Below are 22,950 nucleotides of genomic sequence, written 5' to 3' on the forward strand. Positions count from 1 at the left end.
AGACAGCGACGGCAGTGCGCGGCAGTAGCGGAGCCCTTGAGCCCTGACGCGGTTCGCATGCGGCGGCGGGGAAATAGTCGCAGGCGGGTCGCGTCCTCTGATGGGAACCCGGCTGGCGGTGTTAGCCCCCTTCCACCAGTGTCCTCCTCCGCCTCGCGCTGAGCAAAGCCGGGCCGCGTGCTGCCGCTTGATGAAGACGAAAAGTTGCGTCGAGGCAGGCGGAAGCAGCGCAGAATATCCGCAGACCGCCCAGGCAGCCGGCGGGGGGGCGGCGGAAATGTAGAACGCCGCGCAGCCGGAAGAGGATGGTGTCGGGCTGCGGCGTGGAGAAAACGACGGACAGGCAAGGCAGCTCTTCCTTCTTTGTGCAGCTGTGAAAGGGACAGAATGCCACACCTTTGCGTCTACTTGTGTCCTGGAGAGCAACGCGTTCGAGGCTGTCGAAGGCCGCGGCCACGCAGCCTTGTCAGAGGCTGACGGCAGCGATGTCTCGCACTCCAACGCTCACGGCGGCGGATCACCGTCAGCCGCATACTCCTCTCCACGGCTTTGTCGGCAAATACCCCTCGTGGGAAGTCGCTGAGGGCAACTGACGCCAGATCGCGGCAGGCCCTGTCTACCGATATGCCAGATGTGGGCGCGTCTCCCGGGGCGGATGCGCTCCGACGCAGACACCCCTGTGCCTCTCTGAATCAGTCTCTGATTCGCGTCGAAGTTTCAGACGAGTCTGTATCGCTGGTCTCTTCCTCTGTGTTGTCTCCTGTGCTGTCGCCTCGTTCCGCGGCGCCGGAGACGCCCCGATCTGTGTTGGCGCATGCGGAATCCACCCAGATTCGGCCCCTTTTTGCGGCGCCATTTTGGGCGCGCTCTGGCAACAGCCAGGGCAGTGGAGGCGCCACGCCGACCTACGCAGGAAAAAAAACTCCGCAGCAGATGGTGAGGCGCCACTCTCCTCGTAGCTCACGCACAGTGCATCACAAACCGCGGCGGCCACAGACATCATCGACGAAGGGCTTGGATGCCGGCGGGTCGCTGAGCGCACTCTCTCCAGTCAAACGTGCAGTCTTTTGCAAGCGGAGACAGTTTAACGACGACAACAGACGCTGTGAATCCGAAGAAGTGCCGGTTTTGTTTCTCGTGCTAAAACTGGATACCGCCTGCCTCGCAGGACGAGAGAGCAAACAAGCGCATCTGGGCGTCGCGCAACAGGGCTACGGAGACCGGCTCCTCGCAAGGAAAGACGACGAACGCCCGGGCGAGGACACGTATTCTGGGCGCCACACAAAAGATCCCGGGAGTGCTGCTGCGAACCCCGGAGAGCCGCCGTCGCTGCCGCTGGCAGCCCTGCCCGCTAGCGTGCACCTTCTCTCCCAGGCGGCCGCTGCGTCGCGGGCCCCGGAGGCACGAGAAGCGACGCTCAAGACGACCAGGCAACGCAGCAGACGCAGCATGTCAAGCGGACGCCACTCGCGGAGGCGGCGGGGAGGGTCGCAAGCAGAGGCCTGCGAGGCTCAGCGGCAAGCGACGGGAAAGGGTTTCGAGGAGTGTCCTATCCTGGTTTCCGTCTTCGGCCTCCGTCCGGCTGACATGGCCTCGTGGCCTCGGCTGTCATCAACACCGCCGTCGCCGTCGTCCGGAGGTCGTGGCGTCCTGCCACCATCGTTTTCCCTGTCGCCTGTGGCCTGGAGTGCACTTGCGATCTGCGAGTCGTCTCCCCGCAGCGACTGCGCCTCTCCTCCGAGCGGCTCGCGCGTCCTCGCTGCGTCCGCTGTCTCTCCCGCGGCGCGTGCCCAGCAGGCGCGGGCGTGTTTGGGAGAGTCACGAGCAGTTTGCGCGGCGCGAGAACTCGTGCAGACAGATCTGCGACGCGTCGAACACAAACGAAAAGCCGACCTGACTGCGCGCCGAGGAAGAGTTGAGTCGTCTGTGAGAGCGGCCTCGACCGAACTGCTGGACATTTCGAAAGCTTGGGCGCTAAAGAAGGGCGACACGCCGAGCGGGTCCACTCGCCAGTGCGATACCGCGCGCAACCGGAGCGAGGAGACCCAGGAGCTCTTCAAGTCTGTCGCGCTCGGTGACAGCTGACAGCTTCGTTTCATTTGGGCGCTGCGGCGTGACACATGAGGGACCCAGGGGCGTCGCATGCTTGCCATGTTCAAGGGACACGCTACAAGGAAGGGAGATGCTGCAAATTGGTTTTTCGCTTCGACGGAGATTGACCTAAAGCGCACAGCGCGGTAGTCGCGCTGGACGCCGGGAAGGATCTCAGCACACTGTCCAGATCAGAGACAGCCCTGACGTTATCTGGATGCTCAAGCGGAGTACATGCGCGGACGGAGCGCGCGACAGCTTGTGTGCGCAGAGCCGTAACGGCGGTACGAATCGTCAGCCCGTGCGAAACAGAGGTATGAGTAAAGGCCGTCGCCCACCCACCGTGCGGAGGATCAAGCTGGTGACACAAGACGAGTGTTTTCGTCCTATCTTTCCTCGACTCTACGGTACGCTGCGTGCGTCTCCAAGCGCGTACGCCTCATCCACTCCGTGACAAGAGTCGTCCGCCTGTGGAGGAGTCTGGGGCTACCAGATCAAGAGCGGCGGGCGCCGGCCTCGAGTGAGCTCAAGTCGACCCCGGAGGGCAGCACCGCGGCAAAAGCAAGCAACCAGGGCACGGGGGCCAGCTACAGCGACGAACCGCGCGCCAGCGGACACCCGTCGGAGGCGAAGGAAGAAGACACCGGCGCGGTGGAAAATCCTCAAGAGCCTGCCGCTCGCAGAAGAGAGCCCGCGAGTCGCCGGCCCTAGACACAGACGGCGTTCGCATGGACGCTGAAGGTGGACGCGTGACGAAAAGAATCGAGACACAGGGAGACAGCAACGGCGAGAGCGCGGTGGAACGTAAAGGCATCGCGGGAAAAGAAGCCTCTGAAAAGGAAAGGAAGATTCCACATTCGGCGGGGGAGCGAAGCGAGTGGCACAGAGTCAGCGAGGGAATGACGCACGAGGACGACGAACGGCGGGAAGACTCGCCTCGATCTCAGAATGCAGAACTAGAGGTCGGTCTGAACATCGGAGTAAACGACGTGACTGCGAGTGAGGCGAAAGACAGAGATGAACAAGAGCTCCCGACAGGCGAAAATGTTTCACAAAGGCAGGCAAAGCAGACTGACGTACTCGTGATGGGCGATGGAGAGAAAGACCAAGGTGGACTGTGCTTCGTGTCGCCAGAAGTAAAACAGAACGATCGCCCATCGTCCTTCGAAAATGTCCTTGGCGCGGACTGCGAACGCGGCCTAGAGAAAAATGGCTTCCTTGATGACTCGATCATTGACTTTTTCCTGCGTTCCATCACGAAGCATGTAAGTAGTGTTTTTTGCTGGAGGAGGTGTCGCAGGGTTGGAGGCGTCCTGCCAAAGTCACGTCGTGACGAAGACTGGAGGGATTTCGCCGGTATCAAACGCGTTGGATCTGCGCCTTGTATCACTGTATTGTGTCCACCCGGTGCGCGAGGTAGTCATCTACCATGTGCAGCGGCTGTGCTGACTCTCCGAGTGTCTGTCTCTGCGCCTACAACGGGCCGCTGCACCTAGATCTGCACCGACAGGTAACGCGGCATCTCGCGAGTGCAGACTGTTTGCACAAAACGTGGCAGTTCAGAGTTCGGGCTCGGCTTCCTGAGTCGGAGGCCTGCGGCTGGCCGGCGCTGCCCGGCGCCGTTCAACTGGACGCCGGTTGTCAGCTGTCGGGTGTGTCTCTTGCAGGTCATGACCGATCAACAGAGGTTGGACTACTCCGTTTTCGACTTGTTTTTTCTTCCTTCTTTGTCCAAGTTCGGAGATGATCACGAAGGGGCCCACAAGCACCTCACGAAGTGGCTCAAGCATGAGCGCGTGGCGCTACCTCTCAAGCGCGTGGTGTTCATGCCCATAAATCACTCGAATCTTCACTGGTTGCTCGGCGTGGAGATCAGTCCGCTCGCCGTCATCAACCCGCTGTCTCCGCTACAGTTCCTACTCAAGAGTGCCGCCCAGAACACCTCCGAGACGACTGCGTCGCAGTCGCCCTCGTCGCCGCAGCAGGCAGGAGGACGCCGAGTCGCTGCGGGGATCGACCAGGAGACAGCCACGACACAGCAACAAGAGGGACTCCTCCGCGCCTTGCAGAGCGCGCCAAAGAGAGGCGTCCTGACGGCCAGCACCGTGCACGAACGCGCGGCTGGCTCGCCCGACGGGCTGGCGCCGCCCCCCGTTTTACGAACAGAAGGCGGGTTCTTTGTGAAGACGAGCAAGAAACAGTGAAACAGAGGATCAGCACGTTCTGCAGTGGGACATCCAGTGCAGCGCCTAACTCCCCCGCAGGAGGGCAGCCGCCTGGGATGCCGTCAGAGTGGCCGGCAGCGGCGGGAGCTGCAAGCAATGGCAGCGGCGGTGAGTGTGTGTTTTGTGTCCCGGCGGTAGCTGCGAATGTGTCTATATGTGTGGCGTGTACCTTGGCAGTGTTGTCTGAGAGCATCGCTCCAGCTGCTGGGTTCTTTCTCCCTTCGCCTGCCACTTTTTTTGCGTCCCGCTGGTGTTTTTGCTTGCTTCTGCCAGAAGGCCTCTTCCACAAACCGCGGAAGAAGCGTCGGCTGCTGGTTGACTCCGACGATGATGGCGGCGGCGGGGTTGAGGACAAGTGTGACAAAGCTACGGCGACGTGGCTCACGCAGACTGTTGACAAGAAGGCCGAAGATGCACGCGCCTGCGAGCGTCCGTTGCCAGACGGAACTACAAAAGCCTTGCTGGTCCCCCTGGGCTCGCTGCGGGTTCGCAGGCGGTCTCGGGTCTTCGATCGAGCTCGCGGCGAGCAGTTCAAGCACTTCCTCAACAAGGTACGCTACAGCGGAACCGCTGGCTAGCTAGGTGTAGTGCACGCGGTCGCCGGGCTCGACGTATAGTCCGTAGTTCTCTCGTGGACGAATCAGCAGAACGCCATCAGCACTTGTCCGCGCCGGGTCCTGTGTTCATTGTTTTCCGTGGTATTTCTGTACGCTGCCGTGTCTCACTTTTGCAGGAATCCCAAGTGCCGCTCTCACTTCGTCACGGGCTCCAGCTACTGAACGGGGCCTGCTTCTCGGCCAAGGACGCGGTGCCGAACCCGCGGGAAATCCCGCAGCGAGAGAACGGCTTCGACTGCGGTGTGTTCGTCATCGCCTTCGTCCTTCGCCTGGTCCTGCACCCGGACTCCCTCCGGTCGCTAATTCGCCGGTCGGAGAAAAAGCACCACTCTGGCGCGCCGGCGCCGCGCCTAAACCGAAACTTGGCTGCAATGGTCACGCGCTTAAACACCAGACAACGACGCCCGATTCACCTTCCCTTAGCGCCGCCGGCCCCCAGCGTCTCAGAAGCCCCACTCGAAGGCGCTGAAGCGCTGAGAAGAAAAATGCACATCCGATCAAGTCGCTCTGCGTCATCCCCATCGTCCCCGCCGGCGCGAGAGCAGGAGACCCCGTGGTTCTGTGCTCGGCCTGGTTCTCCCAGTACGAAGGCACACACAGGTACGCGCGAGGCCAGTGTAAATTCAGTTGCCGGGCAGCCGACAGACCGGTGCTGCTCACAGTGGCTCTTTTTTTCACCAAGGCACACGGTTCCGCGGTGAAGGTCTTCTTGTGCAGGGTGGGGGGGGAGCGGTCGGGGAGGGGCGGGCGGGGGCTGTGGTTCTTTACCAGTAGAGTCTATAGCACTTCATCATGTGAGAGAGGTTTTGTCGTCTCCTGTGGTTCGGCGTGTTGTCGTACCTGCTGCTCTTTCATCACTTCGTCGGTGAATCGTGTTCCCTCACGTTGTAGGCGGCAGCAACTGCACAAAATGATCACGTACATCCATAATCACCCAGAGTGGGAAGAGAATTCCGAGGATATCGAGCAGGTGAAGACACTCTTGCTGGACGGCCTCCCGCTCAGCCTCTCGCGGCTCTCGGCCGTGGTCAATGTTCTCGGCGCAAAGTGCCGTCGCGGCTAGGGCGCTGGGATGCCAACAAGGCGAGGCCATACCCTCCGAAGCTGCGCAAAGTTTGTTTCTTGGGAGTTGGGTGGCAGACGACTGCCAGAAAGACAGCCTGAGATATTTGAGACTCTGGGCTGTACGGTTTTTCCAGCCAGCGAGTAAACGCAGAATAAGGTATTCGCTGGGCAGCGGCCCCTGATTCCGGTCCCAGGTCACTTGGCGATGTGGGCGGACAGTGCCGTCTCCGTGGACGGTCTTCGCACTGGTGGATGACGTGCACTATGTAGTAGACGTGCGTCTTGATCGTGATTGCTGAGTGGACCATCATTTTCCACGTCTGTCCTAGCTTGACTCACGACTCCGTGGGACCGTATAAATTCCAGTAACTGGGAGATGTCGTCCGCGCAACTCTGGCCAGTAGGGCGCTTCTCCTTTGCGTGCTTAAATACAGGTAATATGGGCTTGATTGGTGTATGCAGTGTACGTGCCTCCGAATGGGTGTGGAAAGTCATCTCTCAAACAGAACAGCCTTCGAGAGACGCTCGCGTACATGCACGCAGTGATGCCTTCTACCAGCCTGTCCTCTAGGGAGGCCGACGTTCACTGACACTTCCACTGATCGTGGGCGATCCTCCCACGGGGGGGCAACTAGCTCACTGAGCGGGGGGAGCGACGGCAGAGTTTCGCCCCGAATGGCGGGCAGAGTGACTCCCGAGACGGCGCATATCCAGCGCGATGTGACGCCGCGTCGCCGCTGGCATGTTGCTGCAAGCTCGCTGCTGTGAAGACGTGAAGCTCGAAGCCCCGCGCCTACGAGGGGGCATCCGGCCGGGCGCTACATGATCTCAAGAGCCACGCAGATTTCCTTCCACGTGTGTAGATCTACAGCTGCTCAGGAGTGTTGGACAGAAGAGGAAGAGAGAGGACAGACAGCTGTCAGCAGATGTACGTGAACGCGTTCACCCGAAGCCGGCCTAAACCTCTGGGCGGCGGGCGTCACCGTCCCTTAAGGACGCGGTGAAGCACACTCAGGCGCTTCCCCGACCTAGAAACTCGCTCTGTAGCTCTCTAGTCCTGCCCCCCGTCTTCGCTAATGCCGCTCTCATCGCCAGGGCGGGCCCTTTTCTGTGTGCATCTCTAGCTCGTTTTTTCCAAGCTGTGTCTTCACCCGACGGCCTGTGTTTCGCTGCCCCCCGCACGGCCTATTTGTCTTGCTCTCAACACAACGCAACCGGTGCGAGTTCAATCGAATTGGAGCAAAGGTTTTTTCACTCGAAACGTCTCCGAAATCATTCGCGCAGAATAGACTGAAGCCGGCCGCTGCTGTCTTCTATACACCTATATATGTCTACGCACCCTCAGTACATATCCATGGACACGTTCCCCATGTCTTGCTTATTTCGCGTCAGCAGCAGCGGCAGCAACAGCGGCGCTGAGGCCAGCAGGCGTTTGCTTCTTTTTGAGGTTACCCCAGTGCAAAAGGAACATCTTGCCGAGGGTCTCGCTGCATGCAGCGTTGACGTCCTCACACTGCAGCTGCGCCTGGCTGCTCATGAGAAGAGTGTTCAACTGAGAAGGCGGCTCGATCTTGCGGAAGGCAGGTCCGTCCATATCGACCGGCAGCAGCGGCTCGCCGCGGAGGCGGCGCTGTTCGTTCTCCAGGCGTCGTCTCTCCATGAGCTGCTTCTGCAGCTGCTGCTGCTTCAGCGACTCGCGCTGGTACCTCTGGAGCTTGTCCTGTTCGTCTCCCAGGGCTTCAAGCGACAGCGAGAGAAGAGACAGGTTCTTCTCCATGTAGGCACTCTGATCCAGCTCCAAGCTGTCAAAGTCCGTCTGGTTTTGAAGAGGATCGTGCACAGCCCAGTCCATCAAGAAGGCCTCAACCAAGAACGGGTTCACCACGACCAGAGGGACCTGGAAACGAAAAAAGGGAACCGATAGACTTGACTGCGCCGATAATGCTACGTCTCGCCAGGTGGCCCCGAGGCGCAGGAACCCGCGTATTAGTTCAAGGCACCCAATCCAAAAGAGAGCGGCGAAAGAACCTGGAATTTTTCACATGCTCGAGCTGCGGGCCAACAAGGCCCTCTACTGTTCCCTCGTCCTCTCACCTCAATAAGGATGTCCTTGGCGCGCAGCTTGTTGTATTTGGAGACGTCGCCTTCGAATTCTTGGTATTTCTGCACGAAGTCGGGGTTGACGCGGTAAGCCTTGAACGCCTTCTTGGCCATGGAGTTGAGCATGGGGTCGAAGCCGAGCACAATGGCTTTGTCGATGGCCTCCTGGTAGAGGACGAGGGAGTCGATGATGTCTTTGTTCTTCAAGTCGCCGAAGGACAGCGTCTGGTACCAGCCGACGGTGAAGCAGTCCACGTTCACGTCGTGCATCAGCTCAGCCATCTTGTCCTGGTACTTGTCAAACTCTTCGTCGATCCGCTCCTCCAGGTCCTTCTCGCTGATGCCCTTCTCGCGCTGCACCTGCGCCATGATGTCCTGACAAAGTCAAAAGTGCCCAGGCAGAAAAAACTGAACCGAGCGCCGCCACAGAACCGCGCAGGGGGTCTATCGACCCGACATACGGCGAATCTCGCAACGATCGCGACATGAGCCGCACTACATACGCCGAATGTACGCCGCATGCGCTGAAGCACAGGAGAGCACGCCGAATCCCGTGTTGACGAGGCCAAAGCGACAAGGCGGAAGAGCGGCGCCTCAGGATGCAAGTCCGATGCGGGCTGGCTAGAGGGGCGTGGAGAGAGGGAACTCGGTTACGTCACATCGGCCCCCGGCGGCGCCGAGCAACTGTCCTGTGGCATGTTCGAATGAGGCGGCCCTGCGAGTCAACGCATACTGCGCTGGTGTGCGGCTCGCTTGCCCCTGTCAACGCCGGAATGAAGCCCCCGGGCCTGCATCTCCGCGGTCGTGACCTAGGCCCAACCCAAGAGCTCCGCCCACCCCCTCAACTAGGCATTCCTTTACGCAGTCTGCATCATCTGCTGGTGTCTTGTTCAGAGCTTCAGCTCGTGGCCTTTGTCTTCTAATCTGTCCGCTGACTTGCTTTTCCCCTCTTCCCGAATTCCCCTTGCCAACTGCTTCACCGCTCCCTGCCCGCCCTTTTTGCCGCGGTCCCGCTTCCTGCCCCCTTCTTCCCTTTTCGCCCAGAAGTCCCTCCGGTCGCCACCCCCTGCCGCGCGTGGCGTCTTTCGCGCGTCTGCGCTCACCTTCTTCTGAGGCAGCGGGAAGCAGTTGGTCACTTCGAGGCGGTCCTTGCAGTCGATGCCAAGCAGCTGGCCATTGACGGGCGTCGGGTAGTTTTCTCTGCAGTGCTTCAACACCTTCATGAGGACGAGACTGTCGACCTCGACAACCCGAAGGGGGTAGTTGGCCTTGAAGGGTCGGCGGGCGCCGCTGGCTGTCGAGCCGGCGAGCACCTGCGCCGCGGTCCTGCGCTGGTTCGGGCTCACGCCCTGGGGCGAGGAGTCGTCTCCTCCCGGCGAGGCGCCGCCGCTGGCCAGCGAGGCCTGCGGCGAAGAGCCGTACGCGCCCGAAGAGACCGCCGGACCTGCCGCGCCGTAGGGACCTGAGACACCCGAGGAAGACGACGGCTCCGCGCCAGCCGCAGAGGCTCCCCGCAGACTGGGGGGCACGTACTTGCCGCTGCTCATTTTGGATGGAGAGGGAGAGGAAGACGAGGCGCAACGAACCGAGGCGGCGAGTCGCAAAACGCGCTGGGTCGGCGGACGGGGAGGAGGACAGCTCTTCGAGAGAGAGGACAAGACGGCCTGTGAAGCACCTGAGAGGGGGGAGGACAGGTCTGCCAACGGAAGAGAAGGAGACTGAAACAAGAAAAAAAACGAGGCGAGGGAGAGAAGACAACGGAAAACAACTGAAGGAGAAAGAATGAAATTTACAGAAACCCCTCACGGCGCGACACACGGCGTGTGACGGTGGACTAAAAACGGTGACGGGAGACGGTAAACGAAGAGGAAGAGGGCAGCCAAAGGTGAAGAAACACAACACAAGAGAGAACAAGACGAGGAGAAAAAAGAGAGGAAAAAGCCTGCTGACCCCAACGCATGAAACGACCGCACGTAGATTCACAGCCGCGAGAATCTCTTTCTCCCTTCTGCAGCAGCAGAGTGGGGGGGGAGACTGGATATTGCCTGTTTTCTTCAGCTCGTTTACTTTCGCTCATCTCCCTAGCCTCGCTGCCGCCCTCTACCCTGCGTCGGCGTATATTCCGTTCCACGCCGCTGCCCTCGACGCCCCTTCCCGCCCGCCGTCTTGTCTTCTACTGTTGTCTCCTCACCTACCTGCAACTACCTATGCCGCGAGGTCACGCTGCGACTTTTCCAGCGGATTTCTCCCTCTCGACACAGGACTTCGGCTCTTTGCCCGTTTCGGAGTTGACGCAGGCATTTTGAGGAGGCTTCTGCTTTTTGTCTGCCATGATGACGCTGTCCGTGCGAGAAAGCGGCAGGGGCTGAGAAGCCTCTTTCTGCTGCAGGGGGAACTTCGCGCGTTGCATGGCTCCAGTCGACGACGGCGCATGTGTATGTCGCATGAGTGTGTCTCTTGTTGCGTTGTCGAGTCTCGACACTCGACTTCATCCCCGTTCTTCCCCAAATTCGGTCTCTACCACTCTTTGCATCCACCTTATCTTCACCACCCTCGTGGCGGACTTCATTGCGACTGCTGTCTCCCTTCGTCGCTGCACTCAACGCGTGACACGGTCTCCTTACTGCAGAGGAAGTTTCCAGTGGAAACCCCTACGCTTGCGCGTGGAGCCTTCAGCAGCCCCCTCCGTCACCTCTCCGTCCCACGAAAGATCCAGTCGAAGATGGTCTAAGCTCCTTCTGCCGGTCTCGAATTCGGTCGCCGCGGCGCTTCTCGACGTCTCAGTCAACGATGTGCGGGCGCACGAGCTGCACGTTGCCGCCTCGGCGTTTGCTGGCGATCGCTGGCCTCTCACTCGGATCTGCCTCGACTTCGGCGCCTGCGCCGGGCGATTCCTTCGCAGAGTCGAGAAAGACGAAAAGAAACGAGGCGGGGGCGTCTGCCGCCTCGTGCGAAGGCTCTCCATCCGCGAAGCGGGTGAAGCAGGGAGAGGAGACAGCTCCCGCGGCTCCATCTCCTTCCGCTTCTTCTTCTTCCGCGCCTTCTGGCGAAACAAAGCTCGAGGCGAAGACGGCGAAAACAGAACAGACAGAGGAGGAACAGTGTTCCACCTTCCGCACGGCCTCGGCAGCTTCTCCGGCGGGCTCCCCCCCCCCGCTGCAAAGGGTCTCGAGTTTCGCTTCGCCGGCGGCAGCCAAAGGCGCAGGTCCCGCCGCACCCCTCCTTCCCGCTGCGCTCCTTCGCATCCGCCGATTCAACGTGTCGCCGACCTGCACAGTCCCGATCATCGAAGAGAGCTCGCCCGGTGCGAGGCGGCTGCGGGCTGCGGAATGGTCACTGCGCCTCTCTGCGCAGGCCAAAGGCGCACAAAACAGTGACGAAAAGCCAAAAGCCTACAGCACCTTCAACGCCCGCGCCGAGGGGCTGGCGCACTCCCCGCTGTACCGGTGAGATCGACTGTGACAGACATATGGGGAAAGCGACGCGAAACGGGCGAGGGGGAGGCCGCGAACGCCACTGGAGGCGCTTCACGTGTGCGCACTCGCAGTCTGGGGAGGGAATGAGAAGGAAGGGAGGCGGCTCTAGAAAGACGAGCATGAATCGGCAGACGATGCCGAGGCTACCGCCTTCCCTGCAGGCGATGCTAGAAAGCGTAGACGAGGCAGCGAGGCAGCAGGTGCCACACGTGCGGAGCCTGAGCACGCAGGGGCGAGTTCTGTCGTCCGCCAGAGGCGCGGCGACAGCGAGGATGAAGAGAAGGGTTCACAGCAGAGCGACATGGGATGCTGTGAACCGAAAAGCCTAAGTGCGAGTTTGCCCGCTGTGTTTTTCTCTTCAGGCGCTTGATCGACAGACACCGCTGCGTCGTGGTTGTTGACGGGTTTTACGAATGGAAAAAACCGCAAAATCCGGGGGAGACGAAGAAGCAGCCCTTCTTCATTCGGCACAAACCGACAGTAAAGGGTACGAGCCTTCGATGAGGCGAACACATACGCCTTATCCGCGCGAAATTCTCCATTCTTGAGAGCTGTGCGCAGAGAGGAAGGGTTATACGCAGTCACACGTCGATGTGATGTGGCATCAGAGAGGTTAAGCAGGTCGCTCCTCGTAGGTCCGGAGCTGAATGATGACTTTCAGTCGCGTGCGGCTGACTGTTTGCGAAAGCGAGCTTTCCTGCTTGGCAGGCGGCCGGTGTCTCTGCATCGGCGCAATCATCTCAATCGGGATACAATCCAGCTCGCAAACACCCGACTCCGTGCGTGCTGACGTTGGTCTGCGCATGGAAGTGCAACGTGAGCGGCTCTCGCGTGTCTTTTCTCTATACAGAAGTGCCGATTCCGGAGAGCCAAACGAGTTCTGCGGACGCGGCGCCAGGGGCTTGCGACACGCGCAAGGGAGACGACAGAGCTGCGAAAGCGGAGGTGAAGCAAGCAGAGAAAGCGCTGCGAGGATGAAGCACGGAAGCTTGGAGCCGCAGCGTGGACAAGCGCAGATCCTACACTGTCTCTCCGTTCGCTGAGCGTCCTGCCATCGGGGTTTTCTCTCGCTGTGAAGCTGCATCAATGCCTGTCTCTGCCTCCTTGCTCACGACTGCCGCCGTTGCCGTGTCGCTTGGGGTTCCAGTCTGTGTTTGTCGGCGCGCGGCTGTCAAGTTCTCGGCTCCATGTTGCATCGCGAACGTGTCACGGTTCGGGGGTTTTTAGCATCTTCAAGGTTGCGTCCCTTTCGATTTGAGTTATATAGTTCTGGACACCCTGTCTACGGTGGCTCCTATACGCTGGGTACGCTCGAAAGCCTCTCGACAGATGCGAGAGAAGCGAAGCTTGCATTTGCCAGCAGAGCACACTCTGGCAGACCGTCCCGCGGATCCATCGCCGAGCGGCGAAGCTCGGACTCTCCCGCTCGGCGTGCGTCGACCTATTGCTCGCGGGTCGCGCGCCGCGTCAGGCTGTCGAGGTAGACTGAGTACTTTGCCTCGAACGGTATCGCATCAACTCGTCGTCGTGTGTTTTCTTTTCTGGCTGCCGAGTAGGCTGTTGCGGCGTCTGGGGCGTGCGTGGCGCCCGCGGGCGAGCTGGCTGGCGCGCTGAAGGAGGGTGAAGCTTCGCTGCTACTCGCCGGCCTGTTCGAGGACGACCCGGCGGCGCAGGGGGACGACGCGCGAGACTGCTCGGCGACAATCCTCACGATGGAAAGCGCAGGAACGCCCATGAGTCAAATTCACCACAGGTGCGGATTTCAGTCGCCGAGAGGCGTGCCTCGAGTCGGCGGGGCGAGTACCAGAGGGAGAGGCGTCCTGTTTGGGCAGCGCAGACGCCTCGGATGGAACGCACACAGCGTGATCTCGATACCTGGGGGCGCTGCTCCGCAGCGCCTCGTATCCTTCATCAGAGACTAGCCAATTCGCTTGCCCTACTGCGGGCCTGGACTTTGTTTCACGCAGTCGGACGCGCGAGCGTTCCGCGCCGCTCGGCAGCCGCGGTTGCCTCTACTGACGAGCAAAGGCTCGAATTTTTGAAAGCGGTCGTGTGCGTCTTTCCAGCGCATATGCACAGGTGTCTGGACTCTCCACGCGTTTGAACCAAGTTGACTCGTGGCTGGGTGCTGAGCGGCGCAGTGGCCTTTGTGCCCGTTGCTTCGTTTCGCTTTTCACTCAGCCGTCGCGACTTGATTTTTTTGTAAATCCCTTTCCAGTGGTCTCGGTCGCGGGCGTCGAGCGCGCCGTTCGAGGGCGTGTCTCTCTTCTTTTGCCTTCAGGATGCCCGTCGCACTTTCTCCAGAGGACGCCGCGCGTTGGTTGGACGTTGCGGGCAACCGCTTCGCGTCCATTTTCGGGGAAATTCTTCAGCACTCAAGCGCCATCTGTGAGCCCAGTTGGCAGAGACGCAGGCTCCATGCATGCCTGCGAAGAGGGGTGGACGCCCTCGAAAACTCGCTCCGCTCCTGCTCTAGCGGAATAAGGGACCCGTAGCCTGGCGTACCTCCGTGCCGGTCAAGGTAGTTGTGACGGTGTCACGCACCTACGACGCGTTCAAGAACTATTTCTTGTGTGCAGCATGATGAACAGCACGTGCATGTGAATGTGGATGTGTTGTCGCGCAGACAAGGCGCTGCCGATATCTCCGTCCTCGGATTGGTGGGGCGTGTGCGGCTGTTTTTGCTTCATGATCGGTGCATCGCAATTCCGCAGAGGGGGGGTGTCTGCTGTTCGCCCGCCTCTCGGTGTTCGTGTCGCCACCAGTTGCGTGTTGAGCGCGGATGCGCCGACGCCGCGCCGCGCTCAAAGCCCCAGTGCTGATGGCTGGCGTCTCGCTTTGGCGCTGTCTTTCTCTGCAGATAAAGAGTCCCTCGAGTACTATCCGGTCACAGCGCGGATGAGTAACAGCCGCTACGAAGGCCCAGACTGCGTTCAGCGGCTGTCTGAAGAAGAAATGAGGATGGAGAAAGGCGCGCCGAGTGGAAAGGGACAGCCTGCGAAGTCCGCAAAGGCGCAGGGGATGAGGACGCTGGACTTTTTCTTGAAGCCCGCCGCAGAGAAAAAAAGTGAGGGAGACGCCGGCGAGTAGCTCTGCCGCGTGGTGCGCGAGGCCTGTCACTTCTTTGGCCTGAGGAATGCATGTCGCTTCCCGCGAAGCAATGTGGTGAGCGAGTGACTCCGTGTAAAAGCTAGTGTTTCGCGAGATAAAAATGTTACCAGTACTAAATACAGGTATTTTTCTAAGTTTTTCAGTTCTTGGTTTGCGAATGCTTTGAAGGGCATGCGATTTTGGCCTCGCTGTCTTCGGCGCGCAACGACCGTGGGGAAACTCTTCTGGAGCGACAGGCGCCTCCCGGCGCTGCGTTACCGTCACTCCGCATTACCCGTACTGCGCAAGAAGACGAAGCCCAGTCTCCAATAGCATGGATACCACTATACTGAACGCACTTAACATGGCGCCTTTGAAGACCGCAGGAGTTTGCATCATGGAAGCATCGATTGCCGAGGGCTAAACCCGTAGAATGACGCGCAAGTGCATGCCGGCACGCCAGAGAGTGTTCGGCACATTTCATTCACCACCCTCACGCTGAAAAAAGCTTTCATTCTCTTGCTCCGCGAATCTGTTTCAAGTCCTTTTGTCGCGTTCACTCACGGGGCTTGCGCCTCTGGCGACGCCGTAGTCGTAGAGAGTGGCAAGACGTATCACTTTTGGACGTCCTTCAGGTCTTGCTTGAGTTAACAGTGCCCGAATCCGCAAGATGCATGGGCTTTGCTGAAGGGTTCGAGCTGGGCAGACGCTTTTTCCGGCGATGCGCGGTACCGGGTCGTTCTCCCGGAACTTTTGTACCGCCATCCAAAGGTAGGTTTGTCACTTTACTGCATGTAGGATCGGACCAAAGGCATATGAGTCTACCTTACAGTCTAGTAGAGCAACGGCAGCATTCACCGAACTTCTGAGGAGAAAAAACTGCGCTAACCGGCCGAACAAGGGGTCAGGATAGCCTCAGGCCCGTCGTTGACGGCAACCGAAGGTTGTGGCTTCAGTGTGGACAGTGCTGCTGCAATACAAACCTCGTATGTGAATATATAATGGAGCGGGACAGAAAAGAGAGGGCGAAGAGGCGATTGATACGGTAGATTCTTTCCGCATGCAGTCACTCAGTCTCTTCGGCACTGGATGATCATCAGAGGCCTTTATATCCTGGGAATATATCTGTGATATGCCATGTGTATCTCACATGCGAACTGATTCGAGACAACCGTGTATATTAATATCTATATACATAGGTGAGCAGAAATAGAGGTGGCGACTCGCGGACAGCGACCCATACACGCATAAAGTTGAGAAACTGCTTTTTGACTGCATGTATGCTCGCAGCCAAGTGGTCTGAAGGCCTCTTACTCCCCGCGTCGTTACTGCCTGACTCGGCGGTTTAGGGTTTATTTTAAAGATGCCCGCCACATGCGTAGCTGCGCATGCAGGCGATTTTTCGTGTTGCATGTGTGGGCCTGGATCCGGTTCGCGGTCTCGCATACGAAGGCTTTCTTCTCTACCGTTTTGCCGCGACTGACCTCTGTTGCCTGTTTTTTATGCAACTGGAAGGGAGGATCCGCTCTTTTTCCTCACGCGGTGACGCTCCCGCAGTGGACCTCTCGTTGACCGCTCATCTGCGGCGCATGCAGTTGGGCGGTGCACCGCATTGATGGCCGCGGAAAAAGGGGAGACGATGGAGTCAAACGGGGAATGTTTCGAAGTTCGTGGCTATTTCCCTTCCTCCTTCCAGTTGCTGCATTTCTTTGAAGCGGGACCACGGCGTCTGTACGTGCGTGGCGCCTCTTCTGGTGAAGATCAGTGCCTTTCAGGCGTCGGCCGAATCTGAACTTCACCGTCTTTTCCTTTCGTATTCGGCTTTTATCCTAAATCCACTCCGGTTTTTGTTTTCTCAGTTCGCGGCTACCCTTGTCCTCCTTTTTGCATGGCTTCCTGTATGCCGCGTCCTTTTTCCGCAGAGTGTCGGGCGTTTTTTAAGGTTTGCATCCGAACCCCTCTTTTCACTCGAGCCTTCACTTTTGACTGTCGGCATCTTGACTCTCTTCTCCGGGAAGGCTGCGGGGCGGTCTCTTGCGCTGAGGGCGAGCGGACACTCTCCTCCCTTTTTTTCAAGTCTGCGTGTGCGGAAACCCTCCCGAAGGAAGGGTTTCCGTCACCTCTGCATTTCCTGCTCACCGGCGAACGGCCTTTTTCTCATCACTCTTCCTACACGGATCGTGCCTGGTGTCTAGAAAATGCGAGACTCGTCTCGCAGCGGACTGCGGGTCCCCTGCTGCCTCGCAGACCAAGAGGCCTCTCGCTCGGCGACTAGAGGATCGGAGGCGGACGCGCCGTCTAAGCCGACCTCGTCCTCGCGGCCTTCGGCCGGCTGCTGTGCCGCGACGCCCAGTTTCCAGACTCGCGCGGCGCCTTCTCTGCGTCGCGGCGGGAAAACCGAGCGGAGGAAGCAGGCGGGCGGGCGGCGACAGGAGGTGTTCCACCGCGGATCGCGCAGCGCACATCACGCGGGAGGCGCGGCCTCACGCACGCCGGCAAGACAAGTCAAGGCCGAAGACGACAGCGAAGTTATGGAGGAGGCAGCTTACCGCGACGCGGAAGAGGACTCCGGACCCGACCAGCAGACAGAGGGCGACGGCGACGGAGAAGAAGACGCCGAAGGAGATGAAGACGAAGACAGGGAGGATGCGCCCGAGGACGATGGCAGCGAGGGGGGTCCGGACGCAGAGAGTGAGGAGGCAGGCGACGACGACGCTGAGATCGACTACCACGACAGCTCTTTGTTCTCCGTCTCGTCCTACGCGGAGATGGAGGGGCTGCTGCACACTCGGCTCGTCCGCACGCTCAATCACCACGGCTTTCGGCGGCTGACCGCGATTCAGCACCTCGCCATCCCCACAGTCCTCCACGGGCACGACACGCTCGTCCAGTGCTTCACAGGTGCGCATGCGAGGGCGTGTAGGTCTGTCTTCCCGCGCCTCCGGGGGGTCTGCGCGCTTGTCTGGAAGGCGTCTCGCTCGCATGGGGCATAGAGGTTGCTGTCAGACGAGACCAACGACTGATGCAGTGTTCGTTCGCCTCCGTTTTCCTTTTTCAGGTTCCGGGAAGACGCTCTGCTTCGCGGTGCCGCTGCTGCAGCAGCTTCTGGCGCAGCACGAGCGCAGCGGAAAGAACTTGAAGCGCAGCGACGGCACCCGCGGCCTGCTTCTCATGCCCACGCGCGAACTCGCCCTTCAAGCCTGCTCTCAAATCAGCCGCCTCGCGCAGCTCTTCCCCTGGATCGTCGTCGCCTCCATCACAGGTGAGACGCCCAGACACAAACAGCGCGGCCGAAGACGGAGCCAGCCAGGCCCCGCAGAGTCCTACGCGCCGTCGGTCGTCTTCTGCACCACCCGCGATAGACGCACCGCTGAGCGCCGAGAGAAGAGTAGGCGGGGGGAGTTCAAAGAGCCGTCTGACGGCCAGCGGGATCGAGGGCACGCGGGGAGATGCGACTCGCGCGACAGCGTGAAGGAAGAGTTCTTGTTCAGGAGGACGCTCTGTAGCTCGCCTCTCTCGATAGAGGAGCTGGCCGCGAGCCGGCTGCAGCGCTGCGCCTCGGGGCGTTCCACGGAACCGGCAGAAGACAGCATCCGGTCCAGGCGCCGCGTAGCCCTCCCCCCATCCCCCCCGCCCCGCTCCCCGCGAAATGCATGCGTGGTTGTGCGTGTGTGTGTCGCCTTGTTTGTTGGTTTCGGCGTCTCAGGCGGAGAGAAGAAGCAGTCGGAGAAGCGCCGACTGCGCGCAGGCGTCTCGATTCTGCTGTGCACGCCGGGGCGACTGCTCGATCACCTGACCACCACGTCGTGTTTTCAGGTCTCGTGTTTGCACCTGCTCGTCCTCGACGAGGCGGACCGGCTGCTGGACATGGGCTTCGAGGCCAAGCTGAAGAAGATCGTCACGCTGCTTCGCGAGAAGAAAGCCGAGCAACTCGAGATGCGCGCCATGCGCGAAGAAGTCCTCGCGGAGCAGCGCGAGCGGGCGCACCGGGCCTCACGCGACGACGACGACGACGAGCAGGAGGAAGAAAGGCACGCCGAAGCCCGCGAGACCGCGGAAGTCGCAGCCGTCTCTCCAAAGGCGCGCGTCTCCCACGCCGCGCCGGCCTCGGGCTCCGCGGCGCGGAGTGACGAAGCGGGCTTTCAAGTCATCATGGCCTCTGCGACGCTCACGCCTCAGGTGCAGCGCCTGGCGGCCTTCTGCCTGCAGCAGGCGCCGCAGTGGGTGTCGCTCGACAGGTGCCATTCCTCGCTGCGTGCGCATCTGGAGGCGAATCAGGCGGGCTCGCCTGCGCGCCGTGCAGACGCCGCGCCCCATGCCGCTGCAAGCCTGTCAGCCTTCCCCTGCTGTTGCTCGCTTTCCGCGAGCAACGCGGTTTCGGCGGAGGCTGGCAAGGCCGCGAGCGATGAGGAGACCGGCGACGAGGCCTCGGGCGCGGAGGTGCGGGGGGAGGCCACGCGCTTCCACGTTCCCTCGCAGCTGCGGCAGTATTACCTCCAGGTGTCTTCGCCGCGGATGCGCCTGCTCCCGCTGCTCGCGCTGCTGCTGCAGGTCGCGAAGAGCGGCCGCGGGAAGGCCGTTGTCTTCCTCTCGTGCTGCGACGCAGTCGAGTACTTCCACACGCTGCTCCAGCGCATGCAATGGCCAGGCCCCGTGCTGGACCGCGAGCAGAAACAGAGACAGAAGGAGCGCCTCGCACTGATGCGCAAGCTCCAGGGCGGGAAGGGCAAGCGGCGTGCGATTGCGCGCGCGGTTCGCGGCTTCGAGAAGGAGCAAAAGAAGATGAAGAAGCGCAGAAAGCGACAGCAGCAGAGCGGCGACGAAGACGGCGCGGCGTACCGCGACGACGACAGCGACGAAGAGGAGGATGAGGAGGACAGCGAGTCAGCGGACGATGAGGCAGCAGACGAAGGCGACGACGAGTTGTGGGGCGACTACATCCTCAGAGGCGTTTCCCTATTCAAACTCCACGGACAGATGGGGCGAGACGACCGGTAAGGATCCGCGCAGCGCGTTCAGCTGGTCCGAACAGGAGGCGCTGCCACGCATATGAGTCCTCTCGCACGCTAGCGCTAGTGGTCGCGGTGTCTGCGCGGCAATCCGCCGTCTCCGTCGGTGTATGTAAGCATCCTACAGACGAACGCGGCTGTGTGTCTGTCGCGCGGAACCACAAACGCCGGCTCAGAGGGGCGAAGAGGCCGCACGAAGATGCGTGGGCTGCTCGGCTCGAGCCTGAGTCAGGTAGCAGGGCGACTTGCGCGGCCTTCGTTGGTCCTCCGCGTCTTCTTTCTTCCTGTCTTTGGAAGTAGGGACGGTTGTGGAAGCTCCTTCCTCGCGCGGCTCAAGAACACAGAAACCAAGTCGTTTCGTTCCTTACTGTATGGCTGTGGGGATCGATTCAGCATCGGTTACCTGAAGGAATTCAGCGACGCGGACGGCGCCGCCGTCCTCTTCGCCACTGACGTCGCAGCTCGCGGTCTCAACTTGCCGCATGTAAGTGCCGTTCGCTCTGTCTGGCTGTAAAATGGAACTGCGCGGAAAAGCAAACTCGGGAGTCCCCACGGCACGTGCTAGACTAAGAGCGGTAGCCTCTGCGCCTGAGCCGGTGCAAGGCGCGCGGCTCGTCCTGCAGGTGGCTGGGACTCTACACGTTGTGTTGTGGATTGTGGCGCGTCCCAAGTGTCTCTCATATCTCTCGGGGTGTTTCCAGCGTGCGTGTTGTCAGTTTCTTCCGCCGTCTGGCGCCTGGGGTCTCTTGAGGAGGCCCCTCCGCCGCTTCCGCCTTTCACGTCTGTTAGCTGAGTCTCACGGGTTCTTTGCCGCTCTCGTAGCCGAAGAATGCATTTTGGTCACGTGTGGGCTCCGAGGGTGTTAGGAGCTGTCCACGCGATCGCCGTCTGTTTGGCTCTGCGTCGTGTGTGTCTTCTGCACAGGTGAACTGGATTGCTCAGTTCGACCTGCCGCAGCAAGTCGAGGAGTACGTCCACCGCATTGGGCGAACGGCGAGGCTCGGGAAAGAGGGCAATGCGCTCATCTTTCTCCTCGACTGCGAAAAAGGTAGGAATTAAACTTTAGTCGTCTATCCCTGGAGCTTCGCGCCTGTGAGGTAGCACCTAGCAAAACAGGCAGTCGCGAAATCAAGGCGGGGTCGCTCTCCCCAGCTCAGATGTAAAGTGAGCAGAGGTGTTTTGGTTCGCTTGCCTGGGTATCGCACGCATTTATGTTCGCGGCATGCATGGTGTAGCCGCCGGCGAGTCCAAGGCACACATATATCTTGTGTGCTTTGCCTACTCGCGTGAGAGCGGTTTGTGATTCCGCTCGCAGGTGTCAGGCCTCCCGTCTTCTTGTGCCGATGCGTTGTCTTTTGTGTCTTCCTCTCGGAGTCCCACCATTCCCCCGTCATCGGCTGTGCACGGCGTCGGCGCGCCGGAGTTCGCACGCTTTTGAGCGCCGTCAAACCTCCGCACAAGGTGTGCGTTGAACTGTTGCATGCGGTTCCGGTTTTTTCATCCATCTGTGTTTTCCTGTGGCTCAGGCTACGTGGACTACCTCCAGATGCGGGGATTTTCTAACATCCAGGAGATGGACGAGTCTCGCATGCTTGACACACTATTCACGGCGCACATGCCGGAGTATCTGCGGCACCTGGACAATCCTGCTTCCTTCTTGATAAAACAGTTCTCGCTCTTCGTCGCAGATCGGCCGTCGCTGCTTCAGACCGCTCGAAAGGCCTTCCTAGGCACTCTCAGGTACCGAAAAGGAACCACCCACAACGTCGTGTAACGGTTTTCATGTCGATCTAGTTAGCACACATGCGTATTTATATCCATATGTATATATATATATATATATATGCATATGTCTATACATGCGGGCGCGCAAGGCCGTGCTCGAAGGTATGACCAAAGTCTACCGTGTATGAATACCCGTGGACTCCGTGTTATTTGTCTGTCGCTTCGTGTTGAGTGTGGTACAGTTGCCGAAAGGGTCCGCGACTGATTGCCATTGTGGATCTTGCGTGCGGATTTACTTGCGTGCGTGCATACAGGTGCGTATTTACGTGAATCGCAGTGTCGCCTCGTGCATGTGTTTGTGGGCATTCACTACGCGTTTAAGCTTTCAGAGTTCCATGTGGCGATGGATGGCGTTCAGAGCGTTTCGCTGCTTGGGAAAAGAGATCAAGGCTGTCTGCTCGCACGCAACTCTGCACACGGGTCACTTGGCGTCGTCCTTCGGGCTGAACGAGGCGCCCCGCGAGGCTGCGATGCGGCTGCGGTCCAACGCGCCGGCTGCCGAGTCTTCTGACGCGAAGGGCGCGTCTTCGAAGACACACGCCTTGACCTCAGGGCGGCACGAGAAGGGCGGACGAGGCGACTTCGGTAAGACTTCTTCTCGCTTCTCTTCACAGGACAAACGCAGCAAGAAGCCTGTGCCGCCCACACACGGCAAGGACAGAAAGGCGGCAGGCAGAGCGAAGGGACGCGCGGATGATGAGAAAATCGAGATAGAAGAGGTTCAGGGTGGGGTTGCGTTCGGCGCGAAGCCGAACAGGACCAAGCCAGGGAGGCAGGAGAAGGAAGGCGACAAGCACAAATCGAAAGACTCAGATGCGCTCCGAGCCGCCGCACGCCTGCGCGAAAAGGGAGACCTCCTCGTGTTATCTAACAAGGACAAAAAAGAAAAACGGGGCTTCGCATTTCCACTGGGTGCCGACAGAAAGCGCCAGCGGGATGACGGAGAGGCAGCCGCGAGGAAGAAAAGCCGAGTGGGCGAATTGTTTAGACGCAGAAAGACGTCCGGCTTTGCTGGCAAACCCGGCGGTGCACACAGACGCACAGATGACAGGGGCAACCAGACGTTCGGAGGCCCTGATAGGCGAATGAAGCATCTGTCTCAGAGTGAATTTTCTGCCTAGTCCGGAGCGGCATACCGCATGAAGTTCAGTCTGTTTGTTCCATTACTGCTAAGGAAATAACGCGAACGTGTTTTCGAATTCCAGAGAGGTCTACAGAAAAAGTGTGCACTACCTTCTGTGGACGAGTTTCGTACTTGATCTCTCTGCGGAACGATATAACGAACACTAACGCATATATAAGGGATGAGAGGAAATCATGAATGTCCGCGGTTTATGGCGCCTCTTCATTCCCTCACTCATTCTCAGATCCTCCCTTCGCTGCTGTCTGCGTTTTGTCACATTTCCTCTCACTTTGCCGTTCTTCTCTCGGCGCTCTCGCTTCGCTGGTAGAAAGCGCCTCACTGACTCTCACGAAACTGAGACGGTTCTTC

At 59.8% G+C, this 22,950-nt stretch overlaps 6 protein-coding genes across 6 annotated transcripts; 5 read left to right on the top strand and 1 right to left on the bottom strand.

Moving 5' to 3' along the window:
* Nucleotides 1-624: 624 nt before the first annotated feature.
* On the top strand, nucleotides 625-2,085 carry BESB_029000 (uncharacterized protein; the record flags this gene model as incomplete). The annotated part of the gene is made up of 1 exon (XM_029361574.1): nucleotides 625-2,085. One exon carries the CDS (start codon nucleotides 625-627, stop codon nucleotides 2,083-2,085), a length of 1,461 nt encoding a protein of 486 aa, XP_029215474.1.
* A 734-nt stretch (nucleotides 2,086-2,819) lies between these two features.
* On the top strand, nucleotides 2,820-4,295 carry BESB_029010 (Ulp1 protease family, C-terminal catalytic domain-containing protein; the record flags this gene model as incomplete). Its single annotated transcript, XM_029361575.1, has 2 exons — nucleotides 2,820-3,356; nucleotides 3,759-4,295. 2 exons carry the CDS (start codon nucleotides 2,820-2,822, stop codon nucleotides 4,293-4,295), a joined length of 1,074 nt encoding a protein of 357 aa, XP_029215475.1.
* Nucleotides 4,296-4,372: 77 nt separating this feature from the next.
* On the top strand, nucleotides 4,373-5,996 carry BESB_029020 (Ulp1 protease family, C-terminal catalytic domain-containing protein; the record flags this gene model as incomplete). The annotated part of the gene is made up of 4 exons (XM_029361576.1): nucleotides 4,373-4,424; nucleotides 4,590-4,867; nucleotides 5,050-5,243; nucleotides 5,825-5,996. 4 exons carry the CDS (start codon nucleotides 4,373-4,375, stop codon nucleotides 5,994-5,996), a joined length of 696 nt encoding a protein of 231 aa, XP_029215476.1.
* A 1,380-nt stretch (nucleotides 5,997-7,376) lies between these two features.
* Nucleotides 7,377-9,645, bottom strand: BESB_029030 (putative eukaryotic initiation factor-3, subunit 3; the record flags this gene model as incomplete). Its single annotated transcript, XM_029361577.1, has 3 exons — nucleotides 7,377-7,895; nucleotides 8,093-8,473; nucleotides 9,202-9,645. The coding sequence occupies 3 exons, from the start codon at nucleotides 9,643-9,645 to the stop codon at nucleotides 7,377-7,379; spliced, it is 1,344 nt and encodes a 447-aa protein (XP_029215477.1).
* Nucleotides 9,646-10,888: 1,243 nt separating this feature from the next.
* Nucleotides 10,889-15,017, top strand: BESB_029040 (uncharacterized protein; the record flags this gene model as incomplete). Its single annotated transcript, XM_029361578.1, has 7 exons — nucleotides 10,889-11,544; nucleotides 11,937-12,061; nucleotides 12,425-12,519; nucleotides 13,131-13,327; nucleotides 13,856-13,962; nucleotides 14,435-14,641; nucleotides 14,854-15,017. 7 exons carry the CDS (start codon nucleotides 10,889-10,891, stop codon nucleotides 15,015-15,017), a joined length of 1,551 nt encoding a protein of 516 aa, XP_029215478.1.
* A 1,845-nt stretch (nucleotides 15,018-16,862) lies between these two features.
* On the top strand, nucleotides 16,863-22,579 carry BESB_029050 (DEAD/DEAH box helicase domain-containing protein; the record flags this gene model as incomplete). Its single annotated transcript, XM_029361579.1, has 7 exons — nucleotides 16,863-17,565; nucleotides 17,723-17,926; nucleotides 18,371-19,658; nucleotides 20,067-20,157; nucleotides 20,598-20,721; nucleotides 21,200-21,413; nucleotides 21,817-22,579. 7 exons carry the CDS (start codon nucleotides 16,863-16,865, stop codon nucleotides 22,577-22,579), a joined length of 3,387 nt encoding a protein of 1,128 aa, XP_029215479.1.
* Nucleotides 22,580-22,950: the final 371 nt, after the last annotated feature.

This window comes from Besnoitia besnoiti (assembly GCF_002563875.1).
Source record: "Besnoitia besnoiti strain Bb-Ger1 chromosome Unknown contig00015, whole genome shotgun sequence".
Lineage (NCBI taxonomy): Eukaryota > Apicomplexa > Conoidasida > Eucoccidiorida > Sarcocystidae > Besnoitia > Besnoitia besnoiti.